At 36.1% G+C, this 23,421-nt stretch overlaps 1 protein-coding gene across 2 annotated transcripts in view; it reads right to left on the bottom strand.

The window, feature by feature from the left end:
* Positions 1–21,162, bottom strand: part of XPOT (exportin for tRNA) — a 37,433-nt gene extending 16,271 nt beyond the window's left edge. The window contains exons 1-16 of one of the 2 annotated variants that reach the window (XM_079139672.1): positions 20,775–21,162; positions 17,508–17,641; positions 13,246–13,328; positions 11,009–11,065; positions 10,356–10,425; positions 9,451–9,669; positions 8,409–8,593; positions 8,140–8,308; positions 6,112–6,348; positions 5,055–5,093; positions 4,862–4,924; positions 3,534–3,658; positions 3,076–3,220; positions 2,798–2,917; positions 2,424–2,518; positions 1,675–1,744 (exon numbers count right to left, since the gene is read on the bottom strand). In XM_079139672.1, the coding sequence (XP_078995798.1) occupies positions 1,675–1,744; positions 2,424–2,518; positions 2,798–2,917; positions 3,076–3,220; positions 3,534–3,658; positions 4,862–4,924; positions 5,055–5,093; positions 6,112–6,348; positions 8,140–8,308; positions 8,409–8,593; positions 9,451–9,669; positions 10,356–10,425; positions 11,009–11,065; positions 13,246–13,328; positions 17,508–17,567 (1,737 nt within the window). In that variant the 5' untranslated portion in view covers positions 17,568–17,641; positions 20,775–21,162. The remainder of the gene's footprint in view (positions 1–1,674; positions 1,745–2,423; positions 2,519–2,797; positions 2,918–3,075; positions 3,221–3,533; positions 3,659–4,861; positions 4,925–5,054; positions 5,094–6,111; positions 6,349–8,139; positions 8,309–8,408; positions 8,594–9,450; positions 9,670–10,355; positions 10,426–11,008; positions 11,066–13,245; positions 13,329–17,507; positions 17,642–20,774) is intronic. The other variant, XM_079139673.1, reaches the window with a different exon arrangement.
* Between the last annotated feature and the right edge of the window lie 2,259 nt (positions 21,163–23,421).

Raw genomic sequence — 23,421 nt, 5'->3', positions numbered from 1 at the left:
GTCTTATTTAAAAAAATTTTTAAGTTCCTTTCATTTAATTAGAATAAGTGCAAGAGGAACAGGCACATCATCTCATAGATCAAATACCTTTAAGACAAATTTTCTTCCATAACCATATAATGGAAAGAAAACTGAATTAGAACTCAAAAGATCATTGTTCTAATTCTAGTCCTAGGCTGGGGTGCAACTCAGAAACCCTAGCACTAAAAAACAAGTCCTAATGATGCTTCACAAATGATAATATTAGATCATTATTAATTAGTTTTCTTATTTCCTTTTGTAGAAATCTTATTTGTAAGACTCTTACATTCAGAAAGACTTTGACTATTGATACATAGGCTACAGAAACTAATCTTTGTAAGAATGTTTAAAAATTTAATAAGAGCCAAATGTAGTGGTGGATGCCTGTAATCTCAGCAACTTGAGAGGCTGAGGAAGGAGGATTTCAAGTTCAAGGCCAGCCTCAGCAACTTACCAAGGCTCTAAGCAACTTAGAAAAAAGATACAGTAAAAATCCTTGCTTATATGTCCTACATGAAAAGCATGGACAATTTCCAGTATCTATAAGATATCTTAGGCTTCTTGAATGCCTAAGGATCAGTGTGAACTGCCAAGGAAAACTGGCATTAACTGGGTGAAGTACTTTACTCCACAGGTTTTTGTAATATGCAAGTAAAGATAAATTAACCACTAATTTTTACTAGTAATTAAATTTACTAGTAACCTTTCACACAGTGATATTACATAACCCTTGACACCTAAATATTTATCAAAATAAATACTTATCAAAGCATTATTTTATATTTAACTTTTTTTTTTTTTTGGTACTGAGGACTGAACCCAGGGGTGCTCTATCATTGAGCTATATCCCCAGTCCTATTTTGTATTTTATTTAGACAATATTTTATTTTCACTGAGTTGCTTAGCGCCTCACCATTGCTGAGGCTAGCTTTGAACTCGAAATCCTCCTGCTTCAGCCTCCCTAGCTGCTGTACCATGGCACCCAGCTATATTTAACATTCTTAAATGGCACCTTTAGTAATAGGTTTCATAAAATGAATGTCAGTATTTTGCTTTACACAAAACATATAAGTTGGGGAGGAGAAAGGAGGGCATCATGAACTGAAAATGATTTCCGTACACGTATGAGTTTGTTGGGATGAACCCAACTACTATGTATAACCATAAAGCTCTAATACTAAAAAACAAAACAAAAACAAAAACCCAAGTCAAAATGTACTTACAAAAGTATTTCAATTTAAATGGACATGAATTAGCATTTAAATGTTTTTACCCTAGGCCCAAAGATACACACGAAAAACTTTGGTATAATAGTAGCATTGCTAAGAATGATTACTACAAGGGTAATACTAGAGAATAATTTAGAAGGTGAAATTTTTTTCTTTTCCATAAAACATTTCATTTTACATACAGAGAAATCAGACCATACCCTACACTACCAAATTTATCAGTCACTTCTTGATTCCTTTCTGTTACTGTTTTGTTTACCATATCAAAAGAATTTTGGTAAACAGAACAAATAAAGCTCACATACACCTATCCTACCATCAGTTAAAGGGGAAAAACAAACAAAACCCCACAAAGGCAAAAGCTAATGGCATATGTGGTCTCAATGACAAATGGGGAAAATAGTTGGGAAGGACAGATACTTACAGGTGGAGAAAGGGCTAATAAATCTTGTATTCTATTCAAAATATCTTCAATGAAAGGATTCATTTGTTTACTGTATAAAGTAAAAAAGAAAATCACAAGTAAGTATCAGTGCTCAAAAGACAACAAAAAACCCCCCAAATTCCTCTTTAGGACAGAACTAAAGTTTAGTTTGGTTCTGGGTTAGCCACATCTGACAATTAAGGCTGTGATTAATTTTTAAAATTCTCTCTATTGGCTCTGTGGTGATGGATTATCAAGATGATTTATAATCTTACAAGTCTAATAATAAAGAACTTTTCACACCAAAAAATAGTACTTGCAAAGAACACTACAAAATGAATTAGGTTAAAAGTGTATTTCCAAGGATTATATTTGAACAATTGAGAGAAAGCACATAGTGAATGACTGTGGTACAATTATTGGTTAAAAAACCAACAAATGCCATTAGTGATAACAGGTGTTACTTATTGGAAGTATGCAAGTAGGCGATGGGTGATAAAAGCCTGTGCTTAATGAGCACAAAGCCCTGGATTCAATCTCTAGCACCAAAAAAGTATGAAAACAAACCACTTGGTAGTACCTGGCTAATGAGCAAGAGAAGTTGTAACATAAAAAAGGAATACCTAGTAAAGCATGCCTTAGAACAGAAAGGACTAAATCTACCCCAGGTTCTTGAAAAATAATTTATATGATTATTTGGTAGCTTAAAAAAAATAAGCTAGCCCTAACAGCTGAAATTTCACACTTACTTGAGAGATTTGACAAATCTAGAAAACAGGTAAGCAGTTCTGCTCCGAACTTTAGCGCTGGAATGCCGCAGACCCCTGTGATCTAAGAAAGCCATCTAAAGAAAGAGAGGCACTTTTACCATTTCTGCACTTATTTAAAGCTTTCATTCATTGCTGCTGTCAGGCTACATTTTTGTTCCCAAAATTTTACTTCTTAGGCCACTAACAGGCAGGAACCAAGAATATACAAGTAATTTTATACTACATGAACAGGCTCCTTAGGAGACTTGTTTTAGATGATAAAGTTTTGACTCTACACAGAGAATAGAGAGAATACTATGTGATCATCAGCTGCAAAACATGGAAACTAAGTCTTGAGTAAAGGGTATACTTACTAATACACATGGAATGTGTTGAGGTTCAACTGTGAAAAACTTTTCATATCTAACAACAGTTTCAAAGAACTCCAATGTCACCGATGTATGCTGATAGGAACTGACTCCTGATGTTACCAACTGGAGTAGGAAAAAGTGAGGGAACCTATTTTTATTTATTGTGACATTTAAAAACACCAGTATAAACATATAATAAGCTATAACAGTTAAGGAATTTCCATTAGCTTACAGTAAAAACAGAAAATTATGTTAAAAAAAATTATCTTTAGTATACTTACAGTTCGCATCATATCCTGCAAAGCACTAGCTTTTGAAACATCACCTGAGAAGTGAGCACCATGAGATACTGGAAGAGCTTCTGCCAACATATACAGCAATCTTATTGCTACTTCAACTTCCATAAACCGTGTGGTCTGCCAGTTCCTACCAAGGTATAACACTGTCAGTGAGATCTGAATATATACTTTTTATACAACCAGTGATGCACAAGACAGTAACACACCAACAAAAACCTTTTTAATGATTAAGAAGTTTTAGCAATTGTTAATTTTGCCAAGTATTGAAGTTACATAAAAAACAAAGATCAACAAATTATTGAGACAAAAGTGCTTCATTTTCAGAGACACACATAAGTAACATGGGTTTGTAAGTCATCTGATTATCACTTATTTTAGACCATTAACAGAGAATGAATGAAAGAAGTGGACTTGTTACAAAAATAGTAACAAAAACTTACTGCAGGGTAGAACTAAAAACTCTGCGAACAGAAGCCAGCAGTAACTCTGGTGAAACTTGAGCGAGTCTGTCCAATAATAACTTCAGTTGTTTTCTATACTCTACAAACATGGCTTCATCTTCACCCTATGATATAGGTTAAAATCATTTAAAAAGTTTAAAAGGCGTAGGGATTCATATAAAACATTAAATTCTATAGTTTTCTGCACTCATAAATTTCACTTTTATTGTCCATCAATTTTTAAAATACAGAAATATCAATATGCTTAGCAGCTTTCCCTCTCTAATAATTACTTCTGCTCATTAATAATTATTTCTGAACAAAGGCCTAGCCCTCAAAAACCTAGAGCCAGAAATTGCATAGGGAGAAGAAAGGGATGAGAAAAGAACCAGAACAGGTTCACACTGGGTTCTGACATTGTAAGCACCTTGTTTATTCTCTTTTTACCTCAAAAACTATAAGTAATATTGTATAACTGGAAATATTAAATATGACATATCCTATGCACTCTATATTGGTCATCATCACCATTATCCTTTTACAGTCCAAAGTTTGAATGCATGAATAGAATATTTCAGCACACACCATTACTGAATTCCCAGCAAGCATTTAATGGACCTTCCATTTAATGAGAAGCTGATCCTATCATCGACCCTGGACAGTACTGAATAAGACTTTTGTTTTTTAACACAATACTTTTATTTTTTATGTGGTGCTGAGGATTGAACCTAGGGCCTCATGCATGCTAGGTGAGCACTCTACCATGGAGCCACAACCCCAGCCCAAAACTTTTTAGCTAAAGACAGTTAAGCCTCATTCTCCTTCTCCTATTCAGACTGATGCTTTGAGGTCTACTGACTGGGTCTCAATTTGTCATTCTTATTAAATACTGCAAAGTCAGATATGACCACTGATGATATTGTCAACATTTTATGAAGTTCAATGATATAATTTTGTTTTAATTTTTTTCCTTTTTCTTTGCACAGTGCTTAAGACAGAACCTAAGGTCTTGCATATGATAGGCAAGTGCTCTGTCTCTGAGCTATACCCCTAGTCCTACAAAGTGTTTTTTTTTTTTAAAAAACACTAGTAACAGACAAAACATCAAAAATGAAAGACAAAGAGTTTTAACTAATTTTACCCAAGGTTGATGTCAATATAAACAAGACTAGATGATCAATATAAATAAGATCACATCAATTAAGTAGTTTATTTCAAATGCTATTTGTTTAAAAGGTCCCCAAAACAATAAAAACTTGAAATATTAATTTGCTGTACACAAAACAATAAAAATAAAACTAGTTTCTCTTCAATGCAAAAATTCTTACTTCATTTTCAAAGTTATATTCTTCATCGTAAGTCAATTTTTTCATAACGGCCAACATGATTGCCTAAAATTAAGAAAAAGATAGTTTTTGTCAATCCTTTAATTTGATGTAATTTAAAATTAAGCTACTTTCAAGGCAGAAACCAGATGAAAATTCAATTATTGGTTTAAAGAAGTACAAAGAAGTCAATTACCTCTACATTAGCTTTTTGCTGATCTGAGAGCACTGTAAGCTGTTAAAAAAGTAAGGAATAATTTAGTAGGTCTCCTAAAATTATACTTATTAGAATATTTTTCTAATCAATTAGGATATTCTTAAACATACACATACATTTCTGGAGGGCAGTTTGGCACTGCTTTTGTTTAAAATATACCTAAAATCTAGTAATTATCTTTCTAGTAAACCTCAGACAAAGACATGTAGATTAATTTGATTTTTAAAAATATGTATAATGCATTTGCAAAGGAAGAGTTGAAGACAGTAAATAATGGTCTCATCTTGTTTTAAATTTTTTTTTTTTTTTTTTTTTGCCATACTGGGGATTGAACCTAGGGCCTGTGCTTGCAAGGCACTCTACCAACTGAGCTATATCCCCAGCCCTGGTCTCATCTTGTTTTTAAATAGCATGAAACAGCTTTAAGAAAGACATAGCAGGATTACCAATAGTAATCACACCTTCCACACTTTTAAAATTTTTCAAAGTATACATGCAGACATGTTCTAATCACTTTATGTTAACTACTTTAAGCTTACCTGATTCAATTAACCCAATTAAGTAAAAGAGAATGGCTCTCATCTAAAGTCATAATATGACTAATTCTTTAAAAAGCTACATGCTATTATATGGAGATTAATGCCATCAACATTAAAGTTTGTACTGGAAATAACCGGAAAAACTTTAACTGCAAAAAATCATTTATAAGAAATGAATATGAAATTAAAACAACAAATCTACTTAACAATTTTTACAGTATTTAGAAATACAGGTTCCAAATGAAAAAAATAACAAGACTACAATTCTCAAACTTAATTGAATAATAAATTTTAGAATTTTGTTATTTGTTTTCTGACCTAAGGTTTTTTTGTTTTTTTTTTTTCTTTTTTAACTTAAAAAAACTGGAAACACATTAGTAACTAATAGTAAATATCTTCGGGCAATAGAATTGGGTGTTTTCTTATTTTTACTTTTCCAATTTGTCATGGATCCTTTTTATTATCTGCTGGACAAAACCAATAAAACAAAGACTTACCTGTTTTAAAATATGAAGATAATCGTAACAAAACCCAATAATGTTAGAGGAGATGTCATCATCTTCATGAATTAGTAGCTGCAACATAAGCGCCACTTTTGTTTCAATAGCTTGTAGTGCCTCTTGTGCATTCTTGATATCCCCATTCTTAATTAATTTACTCCAGCTAACTATCAATGACTGTCCCATTCCATTCACCAGCTTAGAAAATCTGGCCAGGAAGTCCACATCTTCTTCCTACAAGCAATCATGACAGATCTCAACTTATTACCACCTACTCCAAGAATAAGAGGGAAAGCTTTACTATGAGTCCAATGCCAATTTAGGATTCAATTTTAAACTGATGTAAGACATTTAACAATTCTACCACTGTGACAAGAGGAATTTTCAGAATGTGAATTATTCTGATACATTATCCACTAGTATCTTTAAGGCAATTATTTTTTAATAATTATAGTCCTGTGGTTATTACAAACTTTATAAAAGCTTAAAAAGAGAGCCATTGCTTTGTAATCTTCTCCCTAAACTGTTGAATTTAGTAAACATGATCTAAGAAAGCTAATGCTGCCACATTATGGTGTGTATAACAAGATTCCCACAGTTCTTTCTGATACTATTTGATTTAGGCCTCAACTATCATATGGGGGCACAGAACTGCCTCAGGTCATTAACAGTGTTAAAAGTCAAAACTCAAACTGGGTATGGCACACACCTGTAATCCCAGCTATTCAGAAGGCTGAGGGAAGAGGATTCCAAATTTGAAGCCAGCTTGGGCAAGTTAGCAAGACCCTACCTTGAAAAATAAAAAGGGCTGGGGATGCAATTCAATGGCGAAGTGCCATTGGATTCAATCCCCAGTACTGGAAGGGGGAGAGCCAGAACTCAAATTTAGATGATCTTCATTAATTACCTTTAAACAGTTCTCTTATGGAAAGAGATTCTACCCTGACCATTTTATTATTTTTAACTAAAGACTATTGATAAGACAATCAGTAGCCAGGTGCAGTGGTGCATGCCTGTAATCTCAGCAGCATGAGAGGCTGAGGCAGGACGATTGCAAGTTCAAAGTCAGACTTAGCGAGGTCCTAAGCAACTCATCAAGATCTTGTCTCTAAATAAAATACAGAAAGGACTGGGCCACATCAACGTTTACAGCAGCTCAATTCACAATAGCTAAGCTATGGAACCAACCTAGGTGCCCTTCAACAAAGGAATAGATACAGAAAATGTGGTACTTATACACAATGGAATATTACTCAGTCATAAAGAAGAATGAAATGATGGCATCTGCTGGAGAATATACTAAGTGAAATAAGCCAATCCCCAAGACCAAATGTTCTCTCTGATATGGAAAATTACACTCTATGTCTATTAATATCTCAAAATACATTCTACTATCATGTATAACTAAAGAACAAAATAAAAAAAAGGGATGGGATGTAGCTCAGGAGTTGAGTGCCCCTGGGTTCAATCCCTGGAACCAAAAAAACCAGATAAGCAGATGCCACTAGTGGTGTCTAAGGAGGAAAAACACTAAAACCATATTACTAACATATCACCAATACAAAGATATCTTAGAAATTATTTATATCTGATAGCTAAAATTTAAAAAGCCTTCATGGGTTGGGGATGAGTAACTCAGACAAGTGCTCATCTCACATGTCTGAGGCCCTAGGTTCAAACCCTGAAATCTTAAATGAACCATTGTGTAAATGCTATAGTCCCTTGCTACTTGATGTGTGGTACTTGCACCAGTAGTGTCAACAATGAAAGTGTGTAAGAAATGCAGAAGAGCAGGTACCACCCAGGCCTTCAAGAGGCCTTCAAGTTGAAGAATGGGTATAATCTATTGTGCAGGCAAATGTTGTAAGCAATACCACAGCTTTCGGGATACAGTAGTTTATTATAATTTCAAGGACAGTTTCCAATATTTAGAAAAAAGAAAAAGGAAACACTATTAATATATTTAACTTATTATCTCTCATTTGTTCCAACAATTTTCAAAACTTCATATGTAAATATACTAACCTGATCAATGCTAAAAAACCCAGCAGTCTGTAATACTTGACACAAGGATTCTACTAGCTTCATTTTATCAACAGGGTCCATTCCTTTATTTACAATTTCAAATAAACAGTCACATGCTTCTTCTCGTAGAACTTCTATTGACATATGACCTAGCAGCATATTTATAAACCTGATAAAAGAGGAAAAAATTATTTAAATACTTCAAACTCATGATTTTTAGATATTGTATTTTGCAGGTCTATATTTTAAAAAATTATAGGAATACTTACCTATCATTGGCTATAAGGGATAAGTCTATCCAAGAGACATAAGCCCCAACTACTTCAAGGCACTGACATGTCACTTCTGAATTAGTATACTGATAATTTTGTAAGATTTGGTACCATGATTCCACCAGACTTGGAATGCACTGCTCCCTCATGGTATCTTTTATTAGAGTATTCCTACGAGCCTCCTAAAAAATAAAACACCACACACAAAATAGATTATAAAATGTTTGACACTGGAATATGGTTGCACACAGCAATTTCCTCTACACTAAATTTCCAGACTTATTAACACATTCCCTGCAATGGTTTCCTATTTATCAACTCTAAAATCACATCCTGTGATTCTTCGTATTTCCTCTTTCTATTCTATTCCACAGCAGCAGACTTACTTTCTTATTAAATATAAACTACAAATAAGCATTACTTAGAAATCTTAAGCATGAGATAAATTAGTTCTCAAAATTAGGTAAACACAAGACTAAAACTATTTAGAAAGTGGCAGTAATGTAAATGCATGATAATACCCTCTACTTTAAATACTTTGGTTACAATGACTTTAAATTATACACATTTGAAGCTACTTCTGTTGTGTCCTTTAAGAATAAGGCAAAAGTTACACTGGTTAATAAACAGAAAGACTAAGGTGATGGGTTATGTGATGAGAAAATAGAAGCCAGGAATGACAATTCACAAGCAATGCTTCTTCCTTGCTCAGGCTCTCTACAGTAGTACTAAATACAGACTATTTCTCAACAAATTCATAGGAGAAGAACCATCCTATGTATTTCACTGGGAAAGTATCTGCCTACTTTTAAAAAGTCAAATATAATACTCTAATTTCGACCTGTATCTTTAAAAAAAAAAAAAAAATCAGGCTTAAGTTCCTTTGTCAACAAAATTCAAAATGCGGGGTAAATTTATAATCATTCGTAAGAATGTCCGTCTAAAGGAAAAAAAAAAATTCCCACCTCTTTTTACTACGTGGTCATTTTCTCCCACAAAATCTACATTGAAAACTAAAAACTGATGTGAAGTTACTTGCCTCTGATGTATGAACCACATCACGATCTACCAACTCTGAATCAATAGCCATGAGGATTCGGAGGTACAGATCTACTCCCCTTGGATTTAGGTCCACTACTGAGAGAATGTCAAAAAAAAACTTGGGCCATTTAGTGAGATATTCTGTAACAAAAAGCAAGGCGAAGACTTGGGCTGCTTTATTTCGTATAAAGGTCTTCTCTGGTTGGGGATTCAGCATCTGACAACAGAAATATCCCATTAAATTTAAATCAAAAAGACAAAGAAAAAAAAAAAAAACCACAAAAACCAAAAAAAACATCATTTTTCCACTGATCACATATAAGCAAAACCCCGCCAAAATTCAAAGTGGTCCATATTAACAGTGAAACAAAACTGTATCAAAATTATCCAAGTATTTAAGTGACTGGCCAGATAGAGAACAATCTACCAAATAAAACTCTTAATAGTTACTTTTCATCTTTATATTTTTAAGTTTCATGTGCAGTTTTAATAAGTTGCATACTCTTCTTAGAAGAAAAACTTCAAATATTTTTCTTCTGTTTGCTTTCTCTTTGAGGAAAATAAAAAACTCTAGCTACTTAATCACTTTATATGTTAAAATTGGCTACAATTAACCAAAAAGAATATGCTGTGACTAAAGAACTCTGCTGGCCCTTTAAAAAGGCCCTTCCAGAAGAGCTCACCTTTAGGAACCAAACAGAAAAGTAGTTTTTGTCAAGGAGTAAAAAAATAAATGAAGTAAAAATAATAATAAATTACTTTTTAAAACCAAAGTTACCACAATGTGTCATGGAAAGTTTAACAGTATTGCCATTCTACCCGTGATCTTCAAAACTAACACTTTTAATATAAAAGACTGAATATCTGATCATTTGAGGCTTTGAATGAAATTAACTATTTTACCTGAGCTTGAAGCCAAGATATGAGCGTCTCCCTAATTAGTTGTTGCTGAACAGTGGTTAGTTCTGAATATCTGTTCAAAATAGAGAAGAGAAAGAATAGTGGCTACATTTGTGTGGTTGGCTGTGGTTTTGAAAAGTAAGTCTCATATATTTGAAAGGGAAAGTCTGTATAGCCCTCAATTACCTAAAATTTCCTAGAATAAATGTCTCACAATGCGGCTTCAAAGAAAAGAGGGATGAGGGTGGCAGACAGGGTATCGTTATCAATCTCTGATAGCTACATTATTTTTCAAACAAATACATCCATGTTCTTAGGTCTGTGGTCTACAGAATAAACCAATTGATAATTCTTTATTTTTTCTTAATTAAAGTAGGGGTTCTGAACACAGGTGCTGCCACTCAACTCAAGTTATTATTTGGAAACAGGTTTAACACCTGGTTTCTCCAGAGAAGTTGGAAATCTAGATTTTCTGTGAAATGTCTATTTTTATATATAATCAACTAGCTTGGTTTGGGATAAATCAAACATCTATAACTTGCATATAACTTACACATTGTTAATTTACAACCTGTATTATGATTTCAAGGGAGGAAAAATCAAACATAATGGCGTCATCCACAAATCTGAATCAGAACTGTGAGAAAAAGACTTACTTGTATTTAACTTGATGTTCTAATACTTGAAAGCAGAAAAACTTTATGTGATCATCACTGTAAAAGCAAAAATGAAAATTAGGTAAACAATATGAATGGGGAAAACAAAGGCAAAATATTCGTGAATAACAGCTGACATTTCTCAAAGTAGACCTTGTGACTTATTTTCTATTTACTAATCTCATTTTGTAACATTCAAATCCATTTGTGTAAAAAGCTAATAGGTCTCTCAATACTATATATAACATTTGATATTTCCATTAAATCTGGTAATCAAAATAACCAAAAACCTCAAGATGCACTTTAAACATAGTGATTGGTAAACAGAAAGGCTTCTTTCTAAATTCCAGATGTTAAGATTTCTAAAATGATTTTGTTTAACAAGGTAAATTGCCCCTGGGTTTAATTCCCAGTACATCCCCCCCCCCCCCCCCCCCCCTCCAAATCAACCTTAGTCAATTCTGCCACAGACAAATCTAAAGTAGGGTCACAAAGACTATCATATTGGTCTATCCTCAAAGTTCATATAGCAAACCAAATTATAAATATAGGGGCTAGGGATATGGCTCAGAGGTAGAGTGCTTGCCTGGCATGCATGAGGCCCTGGGTTCAATCCCCAGCACTGGGGGTGGAAAAAAAAAAAACAAACAAATAAACAAATTACAAATATATTGTCATCATATGATGGCAGTGAAAATCAAGACATGCCAATTATTCCCGTTGTCTCTGTAAGGTGATACAGTTTTAGTGAACCCATCATAAACTCTGACATAAGGCTTTTTAGCATTCAACAATCTGCTCACTCAAGATGGTTGGTTTAGGCCAGACTTAGTTATGGAACAACTTTTCCTAAGTAAAGTAACTGGTCAAAGAAAGAATGGAGATTCCATCTTAATTTAGACTACATGAATTAACCAAACAAAATAATTTCTTCCACAAAAAACAAACAAAACTTTTTAAAAATTAGGTTTAATTAGTACCTCCTCTGACACCTGAGGTCTTTGTTTTTATTATGAATGACACTGTAACCTTCATTGAATTATTTAAGACTCATATTTTCCACTCAAGGAATAAACTAGAGGGCAGTCTTTAATTAAAAGTCATCTTTTAATTAAGACTAAGATGTTCTCAAAATCAGTTTTCACTAAACTCAAACGAAGGGTTTCAGTTATCAAACAAAATGACAGAACAGCACTCCAACAACTCTAGCCAGGGGGCTGTCACTAACCCCAGCACTTCCACTCCCATCAGTGACCTGTTTGTTTACTGCTAGTTGGTTGTGTTTCCCACAAGCCACACTATGTCAGTTTTACTTCTTTTATAAATAACTATTATGTAAGCTGACACAATAATGTATCAGCTGTATTGTTAGAGAGTTCCTATTTTTTATTTTTATTTTTGCATGTGTGTGTGGTGCTGGGGAGTGAACCCAGGGCCTCAAGCCTGCCAGGCAAGCACTCTACCACGGAACCACATCCCCAGTCACGAGGATTCCTATTTCTGTAAAAATTAAGTTGACTGCTTTAGAAAGACTACAAAGAAGTCACATCATGGCTAGACATGATGGCACATGCCTGTAATCTCAGCAACCTGAAACTGAGGCAGGAGGATCACAAATTCAAGGCCAGCCTAGGCAACTTAGCAAGATCTTTCCTCAAAGTAAAAAGGAACTGGGATATAGCTTGGCGGTAAAGTGCCCCTGGGTTCAATCCCCAGGATCTCCTTGCCCCCCCAAAAAAAGTCACACTGCAGGGGGAAAACCTTATACATATTTGATGTGGGTTAGACAAATACCTAGAAATTTGCTCTCATTGTGCCTCAGTCTACTACAGAGACCCATGCTGGAAACAGTAAAGGATGGACTATGTGTGTGAGCCTCAAAAACGAAGTGAATGCAAGCTAACCTACTTTAGGTTCAAATCTAAAACTCAGGTATATACCATTTGTAATCACCTTCTTTACCAACTAAGGAAGATTTTTCTGCAGTCTATTTCGCTGGGATTTGCTATTAGTTACATAACATACATATAGCAAAAGTGATTCTCAAATGGCCTAATTTTTGGTTTACTATTTCTCATTTCTAGACTAAATGACCACATATTAATGGTTTTCTAAAAGGCAAGTCACAAAATGCTTCAATGAAAACTTTCAAAAAAAAATAGATAAATTTAACAGTCCTGTCATGTTTACAGAAATGTAAATTCTTTGAGATGTCATATAAATTTTGTTTTAATTACCTATAAGTCCTCTGGGCTAGAGCTTCTGCACACACCTGCCAGGCATCTGGGGATATCTTTAACTGCTCAAAATAGGCCAGGGCCTGAAAGATTGTAAAACAAAGAAACACATTTAGAAGAGTCGCTCTCAATGCTCTATTAACACCGAAAAAAAATATTCTAGGAATAGTAAACCAATAATCAACCAGTGAATTTAACATACTCAAACCCATTTCCTTAGAGTCTAGAAGACAGCACAAGAATACTCTGCAGATTTCACTGGGCTATTAAGAACTGAGAGAGAAAATGTATAAGTGTTTTTATCAAGGCTGTAATACTGAGGTATACACAATTATAAAAGGGTACAGCAGAGCCACTACTAAAGATTTGATTCTAAAAGATAAAACATGATGCTGGGGATGCAGCTCAGTGGCAGAGTGCTTGCCTAGCATATGTGAGGTACTGGGTTAGATCTTTAGCACCACATAAAAATAAACAAAATAAAGGCATATTGTCCATCTACAACTACAAAAAAAATTTTAAAAAACTAAAAAAAGATAAAACATTATGTATATTATTCGATGTATTGTTACACAGGAGAGTATGTCAATTCTTCAATTATATCATGTAAATTCCCTTAAAAAAAGAGATTAAGATTGGAGTATAATTACATGATATGAATTCTGGAAATTATCAAATAATTGAAAAAGTAAAAGCTGTTTCTCATCTCTCTGTTCACAAATAATCCATGGCTTGTAATAAGAAAGAATGATGTACCAACAAAGAGCAAGTGTATTCTTTTTTTTGGTACCAGGGATTGAACCCAGGGGTGCTTAACCATGAGCCACATCTCCAGCCCTTTTTTTAAAAATTTTGAGATAGGGTCTCACTAAGTTGCTTAGGGCCTTGCTAAATTGCTGGGATTACAGATGTGTACCACTGCATGACAGAGCAAGTGCACCCTTGAATGGATGCAGAATCAAGTCCATATAACATTAGTGGTCCAGTGGAAATTATGTATACCATGCTCTTCCATCAGCATATTACAGTAGATGCAGGATTCACATATGACAATGGGCCAATAAAGTAACCTTAACTTGTGAAGAGTATCTCAAATAGCCAAGAAAATTATACATAAATTAAAAATACTGCTAAATGACTTCAACTAATTATGAACTGATGAAAACTTTTGACATGAGGTACAGAACACTAAGCATTAGAGGAAAATAATTTCAATTTGTCAGAATTTTTTAAAAAATGTTTTGTCCTATTAGTGATGAAGTTAATTTAGCAGTCTTCATATAAGAATATATAAGAGTGCATTACATGGTAAGAATAACTATTATTTTATGTAACTTTAGTTATATGTGTGTACATATATATATACATACAAACCAGTCAAAATGTAAAATTATTTTTTCTTTGGGTTAGAAGTAAAAGTCATATATTTAGGTGACAGTTTTCTCTACTTTATGAGTATATGAATGAAGCAGTGGGTTTTTATACATGATATCAGTGCCTGTTCCCATTGACAGAGGACTGGTAAATAAAAATAAGCTGAAGATGACCCAAAACTACCTTAAATATAAATGTGATATAAGAAGAAATATATTTGGGTTTTGCTCCCTCCCCTTCTTCCCAGTCAGAGCTCTTAAAGCCCTTGGAACTTCCTGATAGAACTGTCTTGTTACTTATAAATAGCTCCTCTAGAACACAACAGAAATCATGGTAGAGGCAACTTAGGGTGGGCTCTCTGAAATAATATCAGAATGGGACTGACTAGAAAGATCAAGTGATGAAAGGGCTGAAATTTTCTCAAACACCTATCTCTGAGAAGGGGAGGTGGGAACTGGAGATTAAGCTCTATACAAACTCTTAAAACTTCCAGGATATACACACTGAGGTGCTGGGAGGAAGGTTAGCCCAGAGAGGGCAGCAAAGCTCTGTGTCCATTCCTTCATACCTTGCCCTGGGCATCTCTTCTGGCTATTTCTGAGTTGTAGTCTGTACAATAAATTGGCAACAGTAAGTAAATGCTTTCCTGAGTTCTGAGAGTCATTCTGGAAAACTATCAAACCTGAGGAAGGAGTCACGTGAGCCCTCTACTTATAAGAATGAGACTTGAGCCTATGACTTGTAGGGTCTGACCCTAATTTCTGGTAGTGTCAGATCTGAATGGAATTTTAAGACACCCCGTTGGTATCCACACAGAGGACAGATTGTGGATGTTGGAAAACCACCCAGAGTTAAGTAATGGTTATCTTTAGAAATTAACAATGTTAAGAGTCCAGGCAGGTATAAAAGATTCTAAGTTTGGTTGTTTTCTAACAGCTGTCTGTAAAACCTATGGTTTCCTTTATGAATACCACAGGTCCAGGACAGGGGATAAGGTGGAAGTCAATTACACATGTTGCATTGCCACCCAATAATTCACTCTCCCCACCAAAAAGAGGAAAGGCTTAGCTATTATTAGTAATTACTATTACTAACATATTATTTTCTTTAAATAATAGCAGGTTTTAAGCTAAAGGTGTGTAGTGCATTTTAAAAAAGAGGCGAGGAAAACAACCTGAAAACTTTCCCTCTTTGTGCTCTGAATCCAGGTATTACTGGCATTTTTTTATGATGAACAAGACTGAGCCTTTATCACCTACTTCTATCTCATACCTTTTTTGTACATTTAAGTGACAACAGAGTCAGTTCAGCTATTTTTACTGCCCATGTAGAAAACAGAGAAGTACAAAAGGACAAGTGAGTAACTGGGGTTAGCAAACGCTCATTTATCTAACCACCAAAGCTGATCAATTCCCACTATTCCTGAACTGTAAAACAAGGACTATCAGAATTCACTATTATTTAAGAGTCTGTCTTCTTCATCCTAATTAATTCTGTTACTTAAGTTAGTTTAACAGGCCATCAAATTAAGCCTGGACCTGGATGTGTAAAATATGCCTATGATAGAAAGAACCATTTTTACTGATGAAAAGCATCTCCTGTATTAAAACTAATAATAATACACTGATTTAACTTTTCTGAAAAAATCATTGGCAAAATTTTAAAAATTTGTTGGATGCTGGAACTTAATTTAAAAAATAGAGTTCAAAAAAGGTACTTAAATAGGGAAGGCCATCTAGTAGCTAAAAAATAAATAAAATAACTTAAGTTTTTAATTTTAATAAGCATGTAATGCCAGAGTAAGAGTAAGTAAGCTTACTGAGAGTAAGCTCTATGATGTTTTAACTAGTATTGTTAGTTGCTTGAAGGCAGGTAGCTTAAGCCCCTATGAAAAGAAATCTCTGTCTATACACAGAAGACAAGGACTTTTTATGTCCTAACTAGTTTGTTAGACATCTTAAAATGGGTCAAACATTTAAATTTCAATTGCTATTATTTTTATGTATCTGGAGGGCTATTTATTTAACAACAGAAGCATGTACTTATGTTAAAAATTACTTGAATTTTTTTTTTAACCATTTAAAAATGTTTGCACTTGGACTGGGATTGTAGCTCAGTGATACAGCACTTGCCTAGCACGTGTGAGGCAATGGGTTTGGTTCTCAGCACTACATATAAATACATAAATAAAAATAAAGGTATTGTATACATCTTTAAAAAAATATTCTTTGCTGTGAGAAGTAGAAAGAAGAAAATGTTTCTTCTTCTTCTTATGCTATACTTCAGAACACCCACGTCTTTAAAAAATTACAGGTTTATTCTTTAGATGTTCTTTAGATGTCTTATTATTCAGCTATTGTGATTATAGTTGTAGGTTCCATTATGTCTAATTGTTTACATTTATCCAAATATTCTAGCACTTCTTAATGGATTCCTTATCATGTAGTAATCATTTTATATGACTTAAAACATGGAATATCCTAACTGCTTATTTACATGTCTGCCTGGACTAAATAACAGGGATAGTAAATATCAGTAAACAACTTGGATAGACCAAACCAAGCAATGGGAAAATAGGATATGCATGTTTACCACTATGAAAAATCCACTGAACAATCTTCTCTCTGCATTACAATTTCTAAATAATTAGAAATAATGACTAATGCTGTATAAAGTCCTACCTTGAATCACATGAGATTTTAATACTTTGATTTAGTTAACTAAATAGAAAATAAATAACTTTCTATATTCAGAAAACACTTGAATCAAATTTGTTTGCTTCTCTTCATTTCTACTCAAATTAGACCTTTATCACCAGATATATTTTTTACTTACCTTGGTAAATGCATATTTGTGGTAACATGCTTTAAAAAATAAGACTAACTTACCCTTTGTCTAAAGTCTGAATCAGCATTTGGATTTAGCCCTAAAAGAGCCTGTTCGTCCATTCCTGCTGTTATACTTTGAGTTTTCTGATTACAATAGGCGTGCCCTCTGATCCCACAGAAGAATCCACAAACATCTGCATGTAAAAAACAAAGGTGCAAGAAAACAATATTTGATAAACAAAATAGATGCTTACCCAGAATATTATAATAAATGATGAAAATATATAAAGATGCTCAAAATTTTTAACAATCTTTTGAAATTTACTCAGATTACAATTAAAGAAGAGCAAGTCTTAGAAGAATGAATCCTGTTAAATACTGTTAATGTGTAACTTCTAAAAATCTAAGTATGCCATGAAAGTTCTAAAGTTATCTTATTCTTCAAAATCTTTAATAAAAAGCACAGAAAGTAATTATTTTCTTTAAACAGCAGAAGCCCTCTAATGTGTGCAGTGTTGTTACTTATTATCTCCGGTACTTAAAAATGCAACTGGGCAACTGTATTAGGTTAAAATATGACAGATCCAGATTATTTTGTAATAGTAATTCTAATTTTCCTACTACAAGACACCAATATCGTAAATCTTAAAAAGAAAAAAAAAAAGTAGAATGTCTGACCTCAAAGTTTAATATTTTTACTGGTATGTTTACAAAGTACTGCAAAAGAAGTTGAATGAGAAAGGAAGAAGAGTTAAAAACCAGTCATTTAGCTTTTGAACAATGGACCAGTTCTGCCTTTTCTAGATCTCTACTCTTGCTAGCCAATTTTAGAAATGTATCTCAAAGAGAATTTCTAATAGTCGATACAAAAATCCACAAACTGAACTGACTACTCTTATTTAAGAACTTTTCTTTTTGTTGGGGATATAGCTTTGTGGAAGAGCACTTGCCTAGTATGTGTAAGGCCCTGGGTTCAATCTCCAGTACCACAAAACAATCATCATCACCAAAAAAACTCTGGAAAGTAATCCAGTTCTTCATAGTCCAGGTTCTAACATTCTCAAAACAGAACATAGCCCCACAAGACAGCTGAGTTTTTAATAGACTGTATATTTATTTGAGCAAACATGGAACAAACTAAATGATGTGAAATCACATGACAAGACCTACAAGATAAGGAGAACAGGCTTTATCTTAGAAAGCTGTGGGGGTTTTTGTTTCTTAAATTATCAAAACCAAAGAGAACTTAAAGAGGCTAAGAGACTGATTGGGGGGAAGGATATACAGTCTTTAGGAGTGGTGTGGCAAGGATCAAGGCCAGGTTACAGGCTGAGAGTCTTGGAGAAGGAAGCTTAGTCCTTCTCTTACGGTTCACAGCATATCTGCAGACTATAGCAGAGAAATGTAAACTTCCACTGTCCTCAGGATTAAAAATCCAAACATTTTTGAATGACTCCTCACCCTCTAAACCCCAACCCAGCAAGGCCAGTGATACTGCATCACCTGGTAGTTTTCCAGTGATATCCTTTCCTTCATCTTTGCACACACTGCCCTTTTCAGTTACTTAGTTAACCCGTTTGTCCTTCAAATTCAACTAAGAGGTGATCTCTTTCAAGAATACTTTTGTCCAACCCTCCCAAATTGGATTAGATACCCCTCCGAAGTATTGCTGTGTTGTCACTGTCAGCTTACTAGTTTTCTCTCACTGACCTTAAAGAACAAAGATTGGAATATTCGTCACTGTGTCCCTAGGATGTAGAACACAGGTTTTGGATTTAAAAAGATCTGGATTCATAACCCAATCTTGACATTAAAAAAAAAAAGTCACATGAATAACAAAACCCAAGAACTCTTTCTATGTAAGGTGAAAAAGACACCTCAAAATTGTAACAACCTCAACGATACAAAGTATGCAAAGCATGTCTGGCACATAGTGGGCCCTCAATCGGTTATTAATTCAGAGGTAGACCCACAGGGAATAGGAACCACTTGGAGCACACCTAAACTACTATATCAGCATTTTGAAGATGAGAAAACAAGATGTGCACTCCTCCCCTCCAAGCCAAAAATGACAAGAAAAGCTGATTACCATTCCCCTGAAAAATGCCTCCATAGAGGGAAAAGACAATTTCTGAGTTTCTATGAATCCCAGACAGAGAAATCCTATAAAGAACTTCTTTTAAGTTGCCATGGTAAACTGCTTAAGCTTGGTCACCTTACACTGATGGGTCAAAGGAAAAAAGCAAGTGGTCCTAAAGAAAAACATGGCCAATAAACAACCTAAGGAAACAAACTTGTTACAGTTGTCAGTAAAGGAATACACCCAAGGGAAGGCACTTGGATAACCAATATATAAGGGAATAGGATAAATTACTTAAGTGTATGCAAACAACTGAAAAGCTACACCTCTAGTAAAAAGGTAACAACCTTCCTAGAGAGAGACTGGGCAAAAACACATGGTATCCCAACAGCACACAGTAAGGGCAGGCTTAAACATTTGTTACAATATGGTAAACACTTCAATTACACATCCTGCAAAGGCTGGGGACCAGCAAAGCAAGCAAAATACTTAAAAATAATATTATGCCCTAACTTTTCCTGGAGAGTCATTATGTCAAGAATCAAACAATTTGGAAACATTCCTCCACATCTCCTGAAGACTGTTTCTAAGACTAGGACTTAATCTTTCCAGCCTTTTAACATCATGCTAACAAGTCGCTTTAATAAAACGTAACTTCCCCCAGGAACAACTAATTAGTGCTTCCAAAAGTACTCGTTTTTCTGGTTACAGGGAACCATCAGGCTTCTCTACTCCTGCAGGATTGAGGAAGAGAAAAAATGGAGTATCCGCGCTAGCAAATTATTACACAGAAATAACACTTTTTTTTTTTTCCTTTTTGTGCGGGGTGTTGGGGGGGTGCGGACTCAAGTTTAAGGTCTCTATAACTGAAACTGGTGGGACGCACTAGAACTACTACAAATGGGTCTACCGGGAGGGTCGGGGCACAGGCGTGTTGGTCCTTCTCGGCCGGCCTCGCCCCCCAGCCTTCCCCGGATTCCTCCCTAAAACTACGCCTCGTGGCAACTCGGGTGATGAAACACCCGGCAACTGGCGGCCACGCACTCAGGACCACGGGACGCACTCCGCGACAGAGGCCACAGCTCGTACCCACCCCCATCCTGTCCACCCAGCCCTGGGGCACCAGCGCCATGGAGGGTCCCCGGCCCGCACCCCTCCGCCGGGCCAGTCTGCCCAGATCAACTTCCTCGCAGCCTCGCGCTAACCACGCCGTGTCCGGGTCCCGCCACCCCAGCGCCTCGAGTCACCTTCCCTATCACTCCATCTCGCCTCGCCGCCTGCACTGCCGAGGGCCGGTCAGCAGAGTGGAGCGACGCTGCACGCAGGCAGTCGGGTGAGCGGCCCTCGTCCTTGTCGCCGTAGTCCTCCGCCACTGCCGCAGCGCTAACGCCGGAGACCGAGCTGGCTGGGGCCGCGCGCCTCTCGCGGCTCCGCGTCCCCTGGCGCCTTCTCTTGCGTGGCGCCGAGCAGGCAGACTAGCAAGCAGGCGGGCGGGGTCGGCGCCCCAGGAAGGGAAAGAGCGTGAGGGCCGGCTAACGCCGCCGCCACCGTCGCCGCTGAGTCAGCGCGAAGCGCGCTCCCAATGTCGGTGCCGCGCGGGCCAGCGCCAGCAGCCTCTCGGAGTGTGCGGACGGCCGCCCGCGGGCTGGGGCCGGGGGCCTACAACTCCCAGCATGCAATGTGCAGCCAGCGCTTCCGGGCGTCAGGGCGCATACGCGCTCCCTGCTGCTCGCCAGGAGGCGGGGTCGTCGGGGCGATGGTGCATGCCGGGATGGGGCATCTGGCTACGGTTCCCTCCCCTGTCCTCCCCGCCCGGGTTTCCTGAGTCCTGTCTGTAACGGCTTCTAGCCGTGGGGTCGGATTCCCTTTTCCAGAAAGGCTTTGTCAAGTAGTTGATAGGTTAGAGAACTGAGTTCCAGAGATCAGGATGACGTGGTTCAAACCACGTGTCAATTCCTTTTCGGTAGTTCCAAGTGTCTGGAATCCACGAGCGTGAGGATCCACGAGTTCACTTTAAACAGATATCTACATTTTGTCCATGAAAACGACAGCATTTGTAGGAATGCCTGTTCATCGTTTTTTTCCCATTGGTACTAAGAGTTGCTTCGTTTATTCGGTTATTAATTTGTTAATTCTGGTTAGAGGCAGTTGTGGGCTCCAAGCCGCCTAGTTTTGAATCCCAGGCCTACTCTTCAGCAGCAGGTGACCTCAAGCCTGTTACATTGCCCGTACTTCATTTTACTCATCTGTAAAATGGGTTAGTAACAGATGGTGGATGTTGAGGATTGTTTAGAAGTGTTTGTCACACAATAAGCGCTCAATATTTAGGTTTCATTGTTGATTATTCAGTATATACTGAATATAGACTGACTGCAATCACTGAGAGTGCAGCGAACAAACAAAACTTGGGAGTGGGATAGGGAAAGGAATGGGAAGAGAAAATAAAATTTGTGTAGCAACAGCTACATTTATTCAGTGATCACCATGTTCAGTACACATAACATTTAATATATAAAATATTTTGAATCACTTTTGCATCAGATTTTTGACTTTCTTGTTTAAACTGACAGGCTAGAATTCCTGTCTTAAATCTGAGTATTGCCAGAATCTAGCCTAGTGCCAGTCTGTAAATACATCTCAATGAACAGATCATTGCATGGATTCTTATGTTAGCTGTGATGCTCAACTAGGGACTGTGGAGTCCCAGTACTAATCCTGGTCTGAGTGGCTATACAGTCTATAATTTGTTCAGCATATTCCATTGCTTCATCCTGAAGACTTTGGTTCATTGTATTATTACTGCCTTTACTTGCCTTTTTCATTCATAAATTCATTTTGTGAGCACTTCATATGTTAGATACACAAAACTTCAGCTTATCTAGTATCTGTAGCTTAGTATACCTAGTAACAATCTCTCAGGTTTATGAACGTGTATTATTTCAGAACAAATAAGGAAGCACTGAGTGGAAACAAACTAAAGAGGACCTGAGAAGGCACTCACACTCAATCATTTCATATTCTGGCTGCCCTGCCCATGAAGAGAGAGTTTTTCATCTTAGGCTAACGTAAGATACTACTTATCAAAATCTTGACAAATAACACTACCATTATTTTAACATAAGGCATGTAACTTGCGTATGGCAATGCTTTTATGTCTTGTCAATGTTTTTGAACATTTATGTGGCAGTTCTATGTATCTATACTTTAATCCTCATAACTTTGTGGAGATAGTTACTATTAGTATCCACGTTTTATATGTCAGAAACAAAGTGTATAGATGTCAATTAGCAGAGCTGTGATTCAAATTTACTGTATGACTCTTAGGGGTCTGTGCTCCTAGCCTGTCTCTCTAATGAAGGTCCATCAAGGCTGATGACATTGTAGAACTCTAGTACTAAGTTCTTCTTCCTATACATGTACTCAGAGCCCTGCCCCCCCCCCCTTTTTTTTAACCATAAAACAAAGTTTTTATCTGGGCCAAATGACCCCCTCAATTTATTTAAAAGTAAGGTTTACTATTATAAAAAGTAAGTTTTACTGGCTTGCCTAGAATGTTCAAGGCCTTGGGTTTTATCCCAAGGAGGCCCTTTGCAGTGTCAGGATTGAACCCAGGGCCTTGTGCTTGACAGGCAAGCACTCTACCAACTGAGCTGTATCCCCAGCCCAAGGAGGTTCTTTTCTTATAACAACAAAACTTAATTTGTTCATGTTCCCTACTCCTTTTCTTTCAATTGCCAGAGTACTTAAAAGAATTATGATAATTTGTGTGTTTATTTAATTATGGTTTCATATATCTTTTTAAATATGTTCCTCTTTAACATTGTAGGGATGGAACAGACATGATCAGGTGAATCTATTTTAAGTACTGCCTCCTAAGTTAACACAGGTGGTAAA

This window comes from Sciurus vulgaris, assembly GCF_902686455.1.
Source record: "Sciurus vulgaris genome assembly, chromosome: 5".
Classification (NCBI taxonomy): domain Eukaryota; kingdom Metazoa; phylum Chordata; class Mammalia; order Rodentia; family Sciuridae; genus Sciurus; species Sciurus vulgaris.
This window is presented reverse-complemented; position numbering and strand designations above follow the sequence as displayed.